Genomic DNA, 19,265 nt, shown 5'->3' on the forward strand with positions numbered 1-19,265 from the left:
TTATGAGATGGATGTGGTTCTCCAAAATAAGCACGATACAGAAAATAAATAGAAGAATCTCATAATTTCATAGTGCAAACTATAGGCAAGACTACGTACATTTATGTTTATATTTCAAATCAGTCCTTCTTAACCTCCTTTCAATACTCTAAAATAACAAGACCTAAGAGAGGAACCTACATCTTCCTTATTCATAGTCCAGTGCACTTTTCATCCATTAACATTGCTTCTCTAGTAAGATACTATCTTTTGATTAGATAGGGAAGCATCAACATGGGAAATGACAACAGGGAGGTTTTTCTTGTCTCGCTTTCTCCAAATGACTCCTTTACAAATTTGAGAACAATACCATTTATTTATTTATAATAGTGTCTGTCTCCCCCTCTAGACTGTAAGCTCGTTGTGGGCAGGGAATGTGTCTACCAACTCTCCCAAGCACTTGGTAGAGTGCTCTGCACACAGTAAGCACTCAATAAATATCACTGAAAAATTTTTCTTTATCTCCAGTTTGATGCTCACAATCAGTCTCACTTATACTCAGTTATCAGGTAGAGAAGTCTTTGTTGGTTTTTGAAATGACAATGTCACCTATTCCTACACTTCATAGACACTTACTCAAATCATAAATAATACTGATTTCATTGCTAATATAATAATTGTGTTATTAATCATAACATAGTTGCCAAAGGATGTTGGTACTGAGTTCTTATTTTACTTTTTCTTTTGAATAGATTTTGGTTTGCAATCATATAGAAAAGAGGATTCATATGATGATTTTAGTTCCTATCAACAACGGTTAAGGCAAATGTATTTGGCACCAGAAGCTCACTTGATAACAAATTTAGAACCATCTGCACTGGGGGATATATACAGGTGATCCTTGTCCTTTTCTGCTTAAATATTCACTAATGACTGATTAGACATAAATCTATTTTTTATCATCACCCTCATCATCAACAAAAGCGACATCATTTACTGATCATCTATTGTGGGCAGAGAAATCAATTAGACACTTGGGAGTGTACAACAGAAGAAAAAGACACAGTCCCTGCCCATAAGCAGCTTGCATTCTAATTAGGGAGTCAAGTGGACTTAGGACTGTAAGCACCTTGGGGGCAGGGATGGTGTCTACCATTTCTGTTGTATTGTACTCTCCCAAGCACTTAGAACAGTGCTCAGCATGGAATAAGTGCTCAATAAATGCCACTAATTACCTGAAATGATCAATCATGCAGTAAGTAAAAGAATAAGAGCAGTGGTACAAGTGATAAAAGCAAAAGGAAATAATAAATGAATGGCTATGTACATGAATGCTAAGGGTGGCTGATGGGATGGCATGATTCTTTGTTTTTTTTAATGGTATTTGTGAAGCACTTACCATGTGCCAGGCAATGTACTAAGTGCTGAGATAGATGCAAGCTAATCAGGTTGGACACAGTCCATGTCCCACATGGGACTCACAGTCTATTAGGATTTGCTAGATTGTTAGCTCTTTATGGTCAGAGATCACGTCTTTTTCTTCTTCTATTGTACTCTCCCAAACATTTAGTATGGTGCACTGAACACAATAAGTGCTCTGTGCTGCATGGATCATTTTTCTAAAAAAAAAAGTTCAGTCCATGTCTTCCTACTCCTCAAGCACCTCAAAAGGTTGCCATCTGCTGCCATGTAAAGCAGAAACTCTTTACCTTTGGCTTTAAAGCACTCAATTAGTTCACCCCCCACCCCTTACCTCACTGATCTCCTACTACAGTTTAGCCCACACACTTCGCTCCTCTAGCACCATTCATTCAGTCATATTTATTGAGCGTTTACTGTGTGCAGAGCACTGTATTAAGCACTTAAACTTACTCGCTGTGCCCTGGTCTCACCTATGTCACCACCGACACCCTTCCCATGTCCTCCCTCTAGCCTAGAACTCCCTTCCCCTCCCCTTGCCCGCTGTTGGGTAGGGATTGCTTCTATTTGCTGCTGAATTGTACTTTCCAAGCACTGCGTACAGTGCCCTGCACATAGTAAGTGCTCAATTAATATGATTGAATGAATAAATGAATGAGTATATGCCAGACCACCGCTCTCCCATGTTCAAAACCTTATTAAGTTCACATCTCCTCCAGGAGGCCTTCCCTGATTAAGCCCTTTTTTTCCCAGCTCCCTCTCCGTTCTGTGTCATCGATGCACTTGGATCTATGACCTTTGAACATTTGATATTTACCCCATCCTCAACCCCACTACACTTATTTACATATATATAGATTACATATTATAAATCTTTTCTTTATATTACTGTCTGTGTCCCCCTCTAGACTGTAAATTTGTTGTGGGTAGTGAATATGTCTTCCAATTCTGCTATATTGTACTATCTCAAGCACTGAGTACAGTGTTCTGCATACAGTAGATACTCAGTGAATACCATTGATGATGAGGTAGGTGAGAATTAAATCAGGGAGTGTATCTTTGAGGAAAAGGCTATTTTGAAGAACTTTGAAGGCAATGTGCTGAGCCAGAAAATTCCAGGATGTGGCTGGGAAGTGTCCATGCCTGTGTTTACATGGTGGCTGTGGTGGCAGCAGGAGGAGGAAGAGGAGGGGGAACATGGGTTGAGGGAAGTTTGGCTACCTCTGCTCTTCTTCCCCACTTCCTGGCTACTGCCCCACCACCATCATTGCTGCAGCTGTCAGGTCTCCTGCCATCCCATTTAGGAGCAGGACCTTAATAAGTCCCACAGGAGATTTTTCATGAAGGGACAGAACCCCCAAATCCATGACCATTCTGTCCAATATGCTTCATCTGGTCACATCAAACTATGTTGAGGGGGAAATTTGCAACACTTTTGTTTTTTAATGGCATTTGTAACAGGCTTATGAGGCAGGGAGGATATTGATGTTGTCTACAATGAGAAGAAAGATGGGGGAAGACAAGATTTGGGTGAGAAGATGAAGAGTTCTGATTTGGACACATTTAAGTTTGAGGTGTCGACAGACATCCATACCAATGTAGACATAGCTAGACTTCAGTACAAATGTGTGTAATTTGCTAGATGCTGGTTAAGTTTATGCTTATTGGATTCCCACACATTTCATGACTTGGGGTGGGTGGGGGATGGGCCAATACTATATCTATGGAAAAGTAGCACAAATCAGAAACAAAGTTTTCAAAGTATTCCCCAAATGCAAGCCAAAGATGTCTACGTAGCACCAAGTGATGTGGGGATTCTTTAAAGCATCTGGAGAATCTGGATAATATAAGCACTTAGTACAGTGCTCCGCACACAGTAAGTCGTCAATAAATGCAATTGAATGAATAAAGCTAAACTGGGCAATTTAGGCCCCCTAAAATTCACTTTGGAACCTAAATGATCTTTGATTAAATTCTCCAGATGCTTTTCAAATCTCCATATTGCTTTGAGCTACCTTGATAAAGTGACCTATGAGAATCCCCAAGTTTTCTTTATAAGTCATGATGAAGATTTTCTCCTCTAAGTGGTCTGGGTGTCTTTCTGCAGCTATGCCATCATCCTTTTGGAGATTGCGACAAGAAATGACCCTGTGCCGGTAAGACTTTAATTTTATGTCCTTCAAATAAACCACTGAGGAACTATCCTCTGCATTCACTATGACCTCACACAAACGTGAGTCTCTGGCTGAGCTGAGAGCAAACTTTCTTCCTTCAGAGTCCTACTGAAGTGGTTTTTTCCAGAGAACAATACCATGTCTCTGATTTACTCCTGCAAGTTTGTAAAGCATGGACTTCTGAAACTATAAATGTTTGGATTTTAGGGGAGAAAGAGGTGAAGTAAGAACAATGTCTTATCCTGTAAGTTCCAGGTCTCCCAAGTGTTAAGGAGGCTTTTCCCCATAGAGCTCAGAATATTGAATTCAAAAAGAAAGGCACTAAAAATACTCAGGCTTAGTTCGGAACAGTCACATCCTCTGGGATTTGGTAGCTTTGACCATATTTCAACCAGAGAAGATGTAGAACCTGGACTTTTGTTCTACTAAAAATATCCATTTCAGTATATCATTGTTCATCAAATTCTTGTTGTTTGATTTGGGGAAAGAGTCCCACTCAATTTTGTAAACATTTAGGTCTTGTGTTTTACTTTTGCAAATTACATTAATGTTAAAAAATAGATCAGGAGAAAATAAAATATTTTATTTTTTGCTGATCTTTTTTCACATGGATTATTTTCGATATCTGTAGAAAGAATGGACTATTTTGGCTAAAATCTACTTCTGTGTTGGGTCTCAAAAGCAAATTGCAGAGTTTGCAAATGAAATCCAGTGTAATCTCAGTCATAAATGTTTCCTGCTGCTTCACAAAAATGCAATGTAAAGGTAATAGGAAAAGGCAACAGAATGAAAGGATGTAATCAGAAAATGTCTTAGTTCCAATTTTGTAAGAGTGATGAAGAATATGTATTATGGTAATTACCATAATATTCATGTAATTAAACCAGTCCTACCTCCTTGTCTAGCCTGATTATCTCCTTTTTATGAAAAACAAGGTATTTTATCATTATTAAATCCTACAATGGAATTTAAGCATGATTCTACAGGGTATACACCACAATTTATGTATCATTATTTGCCATGGTAACTGATTCATGCTGCTGACACCTGGTCCTTCTAGTTCCTGAAGGCATTCATTCCACTGGCTACTCATTAATGCTCCATGACACTAGTGTAGACTCCATGAGAGGAGGCCATTTTTGTACTTTCTGGAGCAGTCCTAGGCTGCTTCCTGATGGATAATCTCCTCCTCTTTCTCCTGCTCCTCCTCCTCCTGCTCCTCCTCCCCCTTCTCCTCCTTCCCCTTCTCCTCCTCCTACTTGTTCTCCTCCTCCTTCTCTTTCTCTTCCTCTTCCTCCTCCTCCTCCTCCTAATCTTTGGAACCCTGTAAGATACTGTATTCCTGCAGTATAATCCCCTCTTCATCCAAAGGCTACATTTGCTTGGCAAACCTCCTGTCCAATTTGCATCTCTCAAAAGATGCAAATAAGGGGAAAGATATCTTTTGGGCTCTCTCCCCAAAGTACTGACAGCAGCTCCCATCGGTAAAGGGAATGGACCTTTTTTTTCCCCCCATGGTATTGGTTAAGCACTTACTATATGCCAGACACTGTACTAAGCACTTGGGGTGGATACAAATTAATCAGGTTGGACACAGTCCTTGTCCCACATGGGGCTCACAGTCAATTTCCATTTTACAGATTAGGCACAGAGTCCATCAAAACCCACCATTAAGTTTAAGTGCAACATAGTGTCCAAGTGAAGTGGTAGATTTGAAAGCAGCTGCCTCAATTTGCCAATGTGGAATAACTAGAGATCAAACTGCTGCCAATGCTATTTCTGGGGGAGGCCAATAGTCTATCCAAGCAAGCAGAAGTAAGGAAGTACCTGGTGGAGCTATGCCATCAGTAGTGAAGGTTTCTGATCTCAGAACCACCTATGGTGTCTCAAGTAGTGGACACACTCAGAAGGAATCTTGAAAATAGCTAGCTAACATAGGGAGGGAAGACTACAGCAGATTCCAAAGTAGCAGTCCTGGCAACTGCATGCTGGTCTATGACATTATGGCCCAACATCAGCACTGCACTGCAGTTATTTTCACTATAAATGAGTTTTGTCTGTAAATTTCTTCCATGTACTTTGCAACATGCTACACCCTTGCCTGTCAAATCACTTCTTGAATCCACAGTCCCATCAGGAACACAACGGGCAGGGATGAGAGAGGGCGAGTGATGCTGAGCCAACCATTAATTATGTACTAGCAGCATCCCAAACTGTCCCTGTAGTAACCAATTCTGGACTACTTGTTCATGAATTAAGCCAAACCCCTCTTGAATCTACTGCTATTCTCTATCTGCACAACTCACTCTAGTAACAAATTCCATATTTACCACTCTCTGTGTAAAGAAGATAGAGCACAGGCTTGGGAGTCAGAAGGACCTGGGTGCTAATTCCGGCTCTGCCACTTGTATGCTATGTGACTTGAGATGTCACTTCACTTCTCTGTGCCTCAGTTACCTCATCTGTAAAATGGGGATTAAGACTGTGATCCTCATGTAGGACATGGACTGTGTCCAACCTGATTAACTGTATCTACCCCAGTGCTTAGTACAGTGCCTGGCACATAGTAAATGCTTAATGAATACCATAAAAAAGTGTTTCCTTTACTTTCCTTTCTTACTTTGGTATTGTCAGTTTAGCACTACATTATTGATTTCTTTTAATGTTAAAACTGCCCTGTTCTCTTGAAAAACCTCTGTTTTCCTTCTCTACTCCAGAAAGAAGAGTATCATTCAGTAGAGTATTCTTTATGTCTCCCTCTGCAAGAATTAATTACTGGGAAGTCTGAAGATTCCTGTCCGTGCCCTTCAGAGTATGCAGAGGTGAGAATGGGACAAGCTGTCTCAATGTACTATTTGGATTCATTTTTAATCAGTTGATCAATGATTGGCATTTATTGAGTACTTATTGAGTGCTATACTAATCGCTTGGGAGAGTTCAATACAACAGAGTTGGTAGATATATCTCTGTCTACAAGGAACATACAATTTAGAGGGAGAGACAGACATTAAAATAAATTATAGATAGGGGAAATTGCAGAGTATAAGGATGTCTACATGAGTTCTGGGGGCTGGGGGTGAGGTAAGTATCAAAGAATCAAGGCGTATCTGTAGCCACAGCAATGGCTCCCACAGCAACTAGCCTTCCCAAGATTATATGAGGACTCCTGCTGCAGGTGCTGTTGTCATTCCAGTGATGTAGCTCAAAATGTGTCACTCCATCTTGGAATGATCCTGGCATCCAGGCTTGTGAGCAATAATAATAATAATGATAATGATGGCATTTGTTAAGTGCTTACTATATGCAAAACACTGTTCTATGTGCTGAGTAGGATACAAGGTGATCAGGTTGTCCCACGTGGGGCTCACAGTCTTAATCCCCATTTTACAGATAAGGTAACTGAGGCACAGAGAAGCTAAGTGACTTGCTCAAGCTGACAATTGATGGAGCTGGGATTTGAACCTATGACCTCTGACTCCCAAACCCGTGCTCTTTCCACTGAGCCACACTGCTTCTCACAATAGCCTGTGAGGCCCTGAGCAGTGTGCTTTGAGAGTTGACAGGGGCTTAGAAGGATTTGGCCTACTGCAAGGTACTTTTCAAAGTAAAGCAGAAGGCTACTGTTCAACCAAAGCTGGACAAATTCTTTGCTAAAGTGGAAAAGCCACAACCAGTCAGAGAACAAGCTTCTGTTCCAGATAATTTAAGTGTCTTGCCCAGGATCATACAACAGGTAAGTGTCAGAGCTGGGATTAGAACCCAGGTCCTCTGATTCCTGAACTGGGATTAGAACCCAGGTCCTCTGATTCCCAGGACCATGCTCTTTCCACTAGACCATGCTGCTCCTTGTGGGCAGGGAACATGTCTACCAACTGTGTTATAGTGTACTCTCCTAGCACTAAGTACAGTGCTCTGCACACAATAAGTGCTCAGTAAATATGATTGATTGACTGATCAGTGAGGTATCATAGGGGATCTGTAATGACAGCCAGTCATAACGTTTTACCCCTCCTTGTAACATCTACAGTTAATCAGGAGATGCAGGAAAAATAATCCTGCCCAAAGACCTACATTTGAGCAAATCAAGAAGCTGTTACACAAGATGAATCCCAATAAAGTGAGTCCTGTGGATATGATGATGACTCTGGTAAGTGTCACCTGCCTAACTGCCCATCCTAAATTACCTTCACCAACATTCCATATCATAAATGACCATTATCAGCAGGCTGAAAGATGTTGGGTAGGGACCGTCTCTGTTGCCGATTTGTACTTCCCAAGTGCTTAGTACAGTGCTCTGCACACAGTAAGCGCTCAATAAATACGATTGAATGAATGAATGAATGAATGTACTTCAGCATTCAAGGAACAGCTCAATGAAATATGAGTCTTATTCCTCAGAGTTTCAGAGGCTTTGACTCTGTTGGATCCTAATGAAATGGTGATAACAAAGACAAGATTCCCAACTCCCGGTGGTCTTCCATTGTCTTTGGGAAGTGCAAATCGGAGAGCTTTTCAAAGATCCAGTGAATCTTAACATTGTGTAGGGACTAGTGATCCTGGGCAGTAACTTCTACCTTTGTGATGCCTAGATGGAGAAATACAGCAAACACCTGGAAGTTTTGGTAGCAGAAAGAACCCAGGACCTAATGCATGAAAAACAAAAGACTGATCGCTTGTTGTACAGTAAGTTAATGACTGTCACTGAAATGGAGAAAGAAATTCTATGTCCATGCTATCGAATACCCCAAGTGGTAGATAATCATTAGTTATATTTATTAAGCACTTACTGTTTGCAGAGCACTGTACCAAGCACTTGAATGACACATGCCATTATCCCTCTAAGGGTCCCCCCTTACAGCCCTTGTTGCTCTATGCTAAATCTCCAAGGATCTGTGACAAATTTTGGCCTCCCCACTGATACATTCATTACCAATGGGAGGCATCTTTATTTAAATCCCTAGTTTTCTGGCTCTCTCTATTTAATGTAGACTATTACCAGAACTATTCAAAGAGCTGCCACGTGAACAGCCTCCAGTATGCATTGGCATTGAACATAAGGACCAGGGAAGTTCTGTTAGTTCACTCACACAAAAGCTGGAGAATTTCTTCTTCCTTGAATTTTCTGCAAACCCATACTCAGAGTCATGAAAATATTACTTTCAATAGAATGTGTATAAACACCGTCACTTATAGAGACTATTGGTGTAAATTACAATCATGGGGTATTTAGAAAAAGGAGCAGTATTCAATCACCAATTAATTACATACTTTGGTTATACAGTATCATATTGCTGTTCATTTATAATCATTTGCTATATATCTAGGTTAGTTATGAATATGTAGATCAACCTTAGCCTTTGGAATCTAAAATTCCAAAAGGAATTAGGAAAATATCATATCACCCTATATTATCGTGCTGTAAATTTAGATTTTTTTTTATATGCAACTCAAATAAATATTCATTCTTTATCCCTCCAGGGGTCCCATGCTTCCCTCAAACCAAATGAGCACCAAAATGTGTCCACTAAATCACTATGATTTTAGTTTCTCACCTAAAGCTGGCATTGAAATCTTAGCAAATTTTGCTTACTCCACCAACCACAAGGCTTTTCATGTTATATTTCAATAGTCAGGCTTGGAGGAACAAATGAAACACTTGACAGAAAAGCACCATTTTTTGTCTTTTTTTTGTTTTGGTGACCTTTCAAATTTATGACCCAACTACACTGCAAAACGCCTTACACTGCAGGATTATTTTACCCTTGAGATGTGTTTACTCTGATTTTGTATGCATTTCCTGAATCTCTCATTAGCAAAACTTTCACTGACATTGATATTGTCATATCGATCAATCGTTATCAGTAAATTCTATTTATTGAGTGCTTAATAATAATAATGATGGTATTTGTTAAGTGCTTACTATGTGCTAATCACTTTTCTAAGCACTGGAGTAGATGCAAGGTAATCAGGTTGTCCCACGTGGGACTCACAGTCTTAATCCCCATTTTACAGATGAGGTAACTGAAGCACAAAGTTAAGTGACTTGCTCAAAGTCACACAGCTGATAAATGGTGGATCTGGGATCAGAACCCTCAACCTCTGACTCCCAAGCCCGTGGTTTTTCCACTAAGCCATGCTGCTTCTCTACTTACTGTGAGCAGGGCACTGTACTAAGCATTTGGGAGAGTACAATAAAACAAAGTTGGTAGACATGTTCCCTGACCACAGTGAGTTTACAGTCTAGTGGAGAAGCAGCATGGCTCAGTGGAAAGAGCCTGGGGTTTGGAGTCAGAGGTCATGGGTTCAAATCCCGGCTCCACCAACTGTCAGCTGTGTGACTTTGGGCAAGTCACTTAACTTCTCTGTGCCTCAGTTACCTCATCTGTAAAATGGGGATTAAGACTGTGAAACCCCCGTGGGACAACCTGATCACCTTGTAACCTCCCCAGCGCTTAGAACAGTGCTTTGAACATAGTAAGCACTTAATAAATGTCATTATTATTATTATTAGTGGGGGAGACAGATATTAATATAAATAAATTGTGGATAGGTACATAAGTGTTGAAGAGCTGAGGGAGGGGTGAATAAAGGGTGCGAATCCAATGTCAGGGGTGCCACAGAAGGGAGAGGGAGTAGGGGGAATGAGAGGTTTAGTCAAGGAAGGCCTCTTGGTGGAGCTATGCCTTCAGTAAGGCTTTGAAGGTGGGGAGAATAGTCATCTGTAGGATATGAAGAGGGAGGGCATAACAGGCCAAAGGCGGAATGTTGGGGGAGAGGTCATCAGTGAGTAGACAAGATCTAGGCACAGTGAGTAGGAGTGAAGCATGTGGGGTGGGCATGGAAACCAGCAAGGTAAGACTGGAGGGGGCAAGTTCACTGCGTGCTTTAAAGCCAATGGTAAGGAGTTTCTGTTTGGTGCGAGGTGAATGGGCAACCACCGGAGGTTCTTGAAAAGAAGGGAGACATGGACTGAACGTTTCTGTAGAAAACTGATCCCTCCCAAGCACTTAGTACAGTTCTCTGCACACAGTATACACTCAATAAATACAATTGACTGACTGATTGAATGAAGTCTGGATTGCAGTGAGGAGAGACAGGAAGCAGGCAGGTCAGCAAGGAGGCTGGCACAGTAATCAAGGCAGGATAGAATAAGTGCTTGGATTAACATAGTAGCAGTTTGGATGGAGAGGAAAGGCCAGAGTTTAGCAATTTTATGAAGGTTGAATCGACAGGATTTAATGACAGATTGAATATGTGGGTTGAATAATAGTAATAATAATAATAACGGTATTTGTTAAGTGTTTACTGTATGCCAAGCATTATTCTAAGTACTGTCCCTGTCCCACATGGGGCTCACAGTCTTCATCCCCATTTTGAAGATGAGGTAACTGAGGCACAGAGACGTGAAGTGACTTGCCCAAGGTCACACAGCAGATAAGTGGCAGAGCTGGGATTAGAACTCATGTCCTCTGACTCCCAAGCCCATGCTGCTACTCAGAATAAGAGAGATGAGCCAAGGATAACACAAATGTTACAGGCTAGTGAGACAGGAAGGATGGTTGTGCTGTCTACAGTGTTGGGAAAGTCATGGGAGGACAGGGTTTGGGTGGGAAGACAAGGACTTCTGTTTTGGATATGTTAAGTTTGAGGTGTCAGCAAGACATCAAAGTAGAAGAAACGAGACTGCAGAGGAGAGAGATCAGGGTTGGAGATAAAGATTTGGGAATCATTTGCATAGAGATGGTAGTTGAAGCCATGGGAGTGAATGAGTTCTCCAAGAGAGTGTGTGTAGATGGAGAATAGAAGGATACCCAGAACTGAACCTTGAGGGACACCCACACTCACGTACACACACTGTTAGGGGGTGGCAGGCTGAAAAGCCCACGAAAGAGACTGAGACTGAGCATCTGGAGAGATAGGAGGAGAACCAGGAGAGGACAGTGTCAGTGAAGTCAAGGTTGAATGGAGTCAAAGGCAGTTGAGTGGTCAAGGAGGATTAGGATAGAATAGAGCCCATTGGATTTGGCAAGAAGGAGATCATTTGTGACCTTTGACAGGGCAGTTTCTGTGGAGTCAGGGGGCGGAAGCCAGTTTGGAGTGGGTCAAGGGGAGAATTGGAGGAGAGGAACTGGAAACAGCAGGTGTAGGCAACTCGCTCAAGGAGTTTGGAGAGGAATGGTAGGAGGGAGATAGGGCAATAACTGGAGGGAGTCATGGGGTCAAGGGAGGGTTTTTTTTAGGACAGGGGAGACATGAGCATGTTTGAAAACAGTGGGGAAAAAGTCACTGGAGAGCAAGTAGTTGAAGACGATGGTCATGGAGGAAGGAAGGGAGGGAGGAAATGCTTTGATAAGGTGTGAAGGAATGGGGTTGGATATGCAGATTGAGGGAGTGGATTTTGAGAGAAGGCAGGAGATTTCTTCTTGAGGTACTGCTGGGAAAGATGGGAGAGTTGAAGAAGGTAGCAGTAAGGATGGACTGGAGAGGTGCAGGGGAGGTTTTAGGGAGATCACCCCTGATGGTTTCAATTTTCTCAATAGAGTAGGTGGCCAAGTCATTAGGGGCAAGAGATCAGGGAAGCAGAGGGACCTGGGGTTTGAGGAGGGAGTTAAACATCTGGAACAACCAGTGAGGGCAATGGGCATGGAAGTCGATTAAAGATGGAGAAATGACTTTACCAGGCAGAGGAGAGGGCAGAGTTAAAGCACGCAGGGATGAACTTGCATAGGCATCTTGAGGACAGGTGTCATATGTATTTAACTTGTTTGGGCCAGCAGAAGCACAGGATAAGTGTTGTGGAAGCACAGTGGTCTGTGCCTTACATGAGTCCCTGCTCATCCAACCATGCCCTCTGAGCTGTTTTGTTTCTAGGCCTGTCTGATTGTTTCCTAACCACTATGTTTAAATGAACAAGAGTAACTCTAGTGACTAGAGCCTCTAGGAGTGTTGTAATACCAAGAGATGGAATGTGATGGGCCTTTAGGCCTGGACTTGGTTTTTTCTGGCCAAGCTGCCATTTAATGGAAGCAGGCACATCCCATATCTTCTTCTCTCCTTTGTTTCAATTTATCTGTCTTATCAGGAAATTTGGTTTGTCAAGGTCTTGAGACAGGAAGACACCAGGATTCCTAACCTGCTTATCAATAGTGTTTGCCCATCAGATCCTTATAATGGAAAGAACCAGGCAGGGCCTAATAATTGCCTCAAGTAGAATTTACTGCTATTTGTATTAGGGTACATTCAATGATTTGTGCTCTTCCAACACCCTGTGAAGCTAGGATGCTGTACCAACTGTGTATAAAGAAACTCTGTATTGCTTGAAGTTGAGCTGGCCTTGACTAGTAGAAGAAACTCTGCCCGTGAACCACCACTCCCTACAAGTGCTAAAAGAAGCACTAGTGGTAATAAATTTGTCTCTGACATATCTTTTTGAACACAACGCAGAATCCGTGAAGTTTTCTTCCACAGTATCTAGCAATGTTACTTTTTGTTGTGGTAGTAATGATGATGACAATGATGATTGTGATGAAGAATTGCACATGGAAGAAAGCTTGTAATATGAGGGCTACATTCGGTGAGGACCACCCCCTTCCACACTGTGGACCACCCCCTTCTCCTCAACACGTTATCTGACCTTGGCTTCACAGACTCCGTCCTCTCCTGGTTCTCCTCTTATCTCTCCGGTCGTTCTTTCTCAGTCTCTTTTGCAGGCTCCTCCTCCCCCTCCCATCCTCTTACTGTGGGGGTTCCCCAAGGTTCAGTGCTTGGTCCCCTTCTGTTCTCAATATAAACCCACTCCCTTGGTGACCTCATTCGCTCCCACGGCTTCAACTATCATCTCTACGCTGATGACACCCAGATCTACATCTCTGCCCCTGCTCTCTCCCCCTCCCTCCAGGCTCGCATCTCCTCCTGCCTTCAGGACATCTCCATCTGGATGTCCGCCCGCCACCTAAAGCTCAACATGTCGAAGACTGAGCTCCTTGTCTTCCCTCCCAAACCTTGTCCTCTCCCTGACTTTCCCATCTCTGTTGACGGCACTACCATCCTTCCCATCTCACAAGCCCGCAACCTTGGTGTCATCCTCGACTCCGCTCTCTCATTCATCCCTCACATCCAAGCCGTCACCAAAACCTGCCGATCTCAGCTCCGCAACATTGCCAAGATCCGCCCTTTCCTCTCCATCCAAACTGCTACCCTGCTAATTCAAGCTCTCATCCTATCCCGTCTGGACTACTGCACTAGCCTTCTCTCTGATCTCCCATCCTCGTGTCTCTCTCCACTTCAATCCATACTTCATGCTGCTGCCCGGATTATCTTTGTCCAGAAACGCTCTGGACATATTACTCCCCTCCTCAAAAACCTCCAATGGCTACCGATCAATCTGCGCATCAGGCAGAAACTCCTCACCCTGGGCTTCAAGGCTCTCCATCACCTCGCCCCCTCAATCGATCAATCAATCAATCGTATTTATTGAGCGCTTACTATGTGCAGAGCACTGTACTAAGCGCTTGGGAAGTACAAATTGGCATCACATAGAGACAGTCCCTACCCAACAGTGGGCACCTCCCTTCTCTCCTTCTACTGCCCAGCCCGCACCCTCCGCTCCTCCACCACTAATCTCCTCACCGTACCTCGCTCTCGCCTGTCCCACCTTCGACCCCCGGCCCATGTCATCCCCCGGGCCTGGAATGCCCTCCCTCTGCCCATCCGCCAAGCTAGCTCTCTTCCTCCCTTCAAGGCCCTGCTGAGAGCTCACCTTCTCCAGGAGGCCTTCCCAGACTGAGCCCCTTCTTTCCTCTCCCCCTCGTCCCCCTCTCAATCCCCCCGTCTTACCTCCTTCCCTTCCCCACAGCACCTGTATATATGTATATATGGTTGTACATATTTATTACTCTATTTATTTATTTATTTATTTATTTTACTTGTACATTTCTATCCTACTTATTTTATTTTCTTGGTATGTTTGGTTCTGTTCTCTGTCTCCCCCTTTTAGACTGTGAGCCCACTGTTGGGTAGGGACTGTCTCTATGTGATGCCAATTTGTACTTCCCAAGCGCTTAGTACAGTGCTCTGCACATAGTAAGTGCTCAATAAATACGATTGATTGATTGATTGATTGAGTACTGAAGCAGCGTGGCTCAGTGGAAAGAGCATGGGCTTTGGAGTCAGAGGTCATGGGTTCAACTGTGTGACTTCGGGCAAATCACTTAACTTCTCTGTGCCTCAGTTGCCTCATCTGTAAAATGGGGATGAAGACTGTGATTCCCCGTGGGACAACCTGATCACCTTGTAACTTCTCCAGCGCTTAGAACAGTGCTTTGCATTTAGTAAGCACTTAATAAATGCCATTATTATTATTATTTATTATTATTACTGTTTCTTTGAGAATGACGATTGTCAATCTTCCTTAATTTGAAAACAGGTATGTTACCCAAGCAAGTTGCAGATGATCTAAGACAAGGTAAACCTGCCCAAGCCCAAAGTTACATTAGCGCAACAATCTTTTTCAGGTAAGTTAATATGAATAGGTTTAGGACTATAACCCTAAATGCATATAGAGAACAAGTGATTCTCCTTGAATTGCTATTGTGTAGGTCAGAAAAACGTTTAGAAATGATAAAGAAAATTTAGTTGTTTGAGTAAAGTGGCAACATGGGCTTACAAATTGCCTCATGCTGTGCCATTAATGAAATAGGCTTTATGTAATTTTGTTAAATTCTTTTTGAGCTAAAAGGCATACACATTTTAGCAAAGCCAGCAGGAAATTACTTTAGAAAGGTACACTTACGCATCTCAGGGAATATGTGTTTTTAAATTTGAAGTAAATAGGTCATTCATTTCCTCACTCCCATAACAACGTGAACTGGGGAAATATCAGCTTTGAGGCTGAATTGAGGTCATTTTATTTGAAGCCAATTTGTGAATTTCAAATAAATCCATAAAATTTCAGCCGCACATATTGAAGCTGAAAAATATTAAAACTTTGCAGAGAGTACATACACACACGCACACCCAAGCATTTTATTAGAGGAGCTCAGATAGCTTATTATTAAACAGACAGGGAACATGTCTACTAACTCTGTTATATTGTACTCTCCCAAGCACTTAATAATAATAATAATAATAATAGCATTTGTTAAGCACTTACTATGTGCAAAGCACTGTTCTAAGTGCTGGGGGGATACAAGGTGATCAGGTTGTCCCACGTGGGGCTCACAGTCTTAATCCCCATTTTACAGATGAGGTAACCGAGGCTCAGAGAAGTTAAGTGACTTGCCTGCAGTGCTCTGCACACAGTAAGCACTCAATAGATATGATTAATTGTTTGATTGAGCAGATACTTTGTCTCAGTTCTATAGAAGATGAAGTGAAAGTTGGGGGAGGAACTAATGACTTAAGTAAGGTCACTCTGAGTCGCTGGTTGGAATTCTTCTCAGAGACAAAATCTGGGGAAATAGAAGGTTTTCACCTAACTCTAAGGATACTACAATCCAAATTCAGTTCGGTTCAATTGTATTTATTGAGCGCTTACTGTGTGCAAAGTACTGTACTAAGCACTTGGGAGAGTACAATATAACAATAAACAGACACATCCCCTGCCCACAACAAGCAAATGTTAACATAGTACAATAAAAATGATTGATTATGAAAAATAAAATGGATGCACCATATATAAAATTAACTCATTCCATTGTTTCTCTAAATCTTAATATAACTCGTTCTGTGGTTTTCCACTATAACATATATACATATATATAAAATATATACTTAAAGCTAAAATACTCCATAAGTTTAGTTATGACTTTCTCTTAAGCAGCCTTCCATAGGCATGACTTTAAATTTATAGTACCGCATCACAGTTGTGACTCCACTAGAGGTGAAACCTACTTAAAAGAGACTCATTTCCTGTCACTTGGACAGATTTTAGAAAAAAAAAAAAGGATTTCCAGTCTTCAATCCCACTCTCTCCTCCCTCCGTCTCCCCTGTCCCTGTCTTTGGTGTTAAAATGTTTCACTATTCCAAGAATGCTGCTGCTACTTGTCTGCTGTTTGACCTTAAGCAAGTCATTTAACTTTTCTGTGCCTTGGTTTCCCCATCTGTAAAATGGGGATTAAGACTGTGAGCCCTATGTAAGAGAGGTACTGTGTCCAACCCGATTATCTTGTATCTACCCCATTGTTTAGTACAGTGCCTGGCACATAGTAAGCACTTAACAAAAACCACAATTACTATTATTATTATTACATGTAGTGCCCCCTTCTGTTCATCATGTCTTTTGAACTTGATCGATCCAAGTATTGCCGCAGTGAAGTGCTGCTGAATTTGTGAACACAATCTTAAAGAAAAGAACATTTTTCAAAAGCAATTAACTGGCCAGTCAACTCCTCTGACTCACATTTCTGGTAGCTCAGGAAAACTGCTGAACAAGAAGGTGCCATTGTACTGCTGCTTAGTCAGAACTTGACAAATAACTTTCCTGCTTTAATTATCTTCTTTCTCATTGCATCTTTTCAGTGACATTGTTGGCTTCACCCAGCTGTCTAGTACTAGCACACCATACCAAGTTGTAGACTTTCTAAACAAGCTGTACACTACCTTCGATGAAATCATAGATAACTATGATGTCTACAAAGTGGAGACAATAGGAGATGCATGTGAGTTGGTACAAATGATTGGGGTGGGGGCGGTAGTTGGGGAGGGGGAATGCCCCAGTCACTTGAGATAAAGTGTAAAGGGAAAAAAATTTGAAGTAAAGGTGAGTCAAGAATGAGACTAGGTGAAAATAATTTTCTCTAGCCAGAACCAGCATCATTAAAACCAATAAGGAAAGCCCTGTCTTATGCTGTTATGTAAACATATTTTCTAATTTTAGTTTTATGACTAAGTAACAGACTTTTGATCACTCAGTAGAATCCGGGCTCCCATGTGTTCCTATCCAGGATTGAAAGGTTGAATACTGATAGTGGAAACCTATCACCACACACTGAATATAATTTGTGCACTTTACACAAAAATGTTCTACATATACCTTCCTGCCTATGCAGTTCTAAGTCAGATTGTTGGGACAGAATCAGCACTGGACAGCCTCTGAAAAATTGACCATGAAATCCTTAGCAAGGAGATTTGAAAATGGAGGTAGATGAAAATTTTAAAAAATTCCTGAAATGTCATGAAACTTTCAAAAACCAACAATCCTGTTCTCTGACTTGTTCTCCATGGTCTGGATGTGACCCAGACTAGCCCACAATGACCAGATCATTTTCTCAGTGTCCTGCTTGGTTTATCTGGCTCTAGGTGGAATCCACTCTCTGGCAGTGATGGTTGTAATATTCCTAGTTGGTTCTGCCACCACCAGCGCTGTCATTTTGAAGCAAGTGGATTCAAGGTGGATTAAAAACTACCTTAATGCATTTTGCCAGCGAATAAATTTTGTAAATTATCAAGAGAAGGTATTTAGTCCATGTTGGGCTGACCTCTTTTGAGAGTCATCCACCCAATCTGTCCTACTTTGCCCAATATGTGAGTGGATTAGAATAATGTTGAGGCAGATTCTTTTAAAGTCAATTCTTCTCCCTGAATGTGAGCCACTACTGGAAACTAAATGAACTCTATCTGACCACGAGGGCATTAAGTAAATTAGCTGCTCCAGAGAAGAATTTAGTTACTGAGGCAATCTGGCCCAGTGGATTCATTCATTCATTCAATCGTATTTATTGAGCACTTACTGTGTGCAGAGCACTGTACTAAGCGCTTGGGAAGTACAAGTTGGCAACATATAGAAATGGTCCCTACTCAACAACAGGCTCACAGTCTACAAGGGGGAGACAGACAACAAAACAAAACATTTGGTCAGGTGTCAAGTCATCAGAATAAATAGAAGTAAAGCTAGATGCACATCACTGAAAAAATAAATAGAATAGTAAATATGTACCAGTAAAATAAATAGAGTAATAAATCTGTACAAACATACCTGCAGGTGCTGTGGGGAGGGGAGGGAGGTAGGGCTGGGGGGATGGGGGGGAGGAAAAAGGGGGCTCAGTCTGGGAAGGCCTCCTGGAGGAGGTGAGTTCTCAGTAGGGCTTTGAAGAGAGGAAGAGAGCTAGCTTGGCGGATGTGCAGAGGGAGGGTATTCCAGGCCAGGGGGAGGACGTGGGCCGGGGGTCAACGGCAGGACAGACGAGAATGAGGCATAGTGAAAAGGTTAGTGGCAGAGGAGCAGAGGGTGCGGGCTGGATATTTTCCTCAATCCAATCCACTTCTCCCCAAAACTATATGTATTGCTCCTACCTCCATGTCTCAAGTCCAACACTCCTCCTGAACCACTGCTGGTGTCTGCTTCTTTCTTAGTTTATGCACTGAACTGCCCAGCTGACCAGGCTTGTTGTTTGCAGCTCCCTAAAGAGCCTTCATTTGGGATCAAGTTAGATGGAATCTTTAGGGATTTCACACAGCTGGGAAGAAACCTTCTCATTCAGAAAAATCCTAACAGAATCTGATTGAACTGTTAAGTTGGTGAGTTGGGGGAGAAAGGTGCAGGAAGCAGTCATCAAACAGCAGTCTAAGGAAAATGTTGGGGGCAGGGGTTGGGTTTAAGGCAAGGTGCACAAGTTTCCAGCAAAGTCTAGCCTTGATATCTCATCAATTTTCCCCCATTTTTTTTTTTTACCTGATCTTCATGTTTGATTCTG

The 19,265-nt window shown here is 42.0% G+C and overlaps 1 protein-coding gene across 1 annotated transcript in view; it reads left to right on the forward strand.

Annotated features, from left to right (window-relative positions):
- The window catches only part of LOC119947870 (atrial natriuretic peptide receptor 1-like), an 80,832-nt gene that overhangs the window by 45,899 nt on the left and 15,668 nt on the right, over positions 1-19,265 (forward strand). Inside the window, exons 14-20 of the mRNA XM_038769523.1 lie at positions 732-873; positions 3,506-3,554; positions 6,290-6,394; positions 7,600-7,719; positions 8,162-8,255; positions 14,998-15,085; positions 17,092-17,231. Coding sequence (XP_038625451.1) covers positions 732-873; positions 3,506-3,554; positions 6,290-6,394; positions 7,600-7,719; positions 8,162-8,255; positions 14,998-15,085; positions 17,092-17,231 — 738 coding nt within the window. The remainder of the gene's footprint in view (positions 1-731; positions 874-3,505; positions 3,555-6,289; positions 6,395-7,599; positions 7,720-8,161; positions 8,256-14,997; positions 15,086-17,091; positions 17,232-19,265) is intronic.

This window comes from Tachyglossus aculeatus, chromosome X4, assembly GCF_015852505.1.
Source record: "Tachyglossus aculeatus isolate mTacAcu1 chromosome X4, mTacAcu1.pri, whole genome shotgun sequence".
NCBI lineage: Eukaryota > Metazoa > Chordata > Mammalia > Monotremata > Tachyglossidae > Tachyglossus > Tachyglossus aculeatus.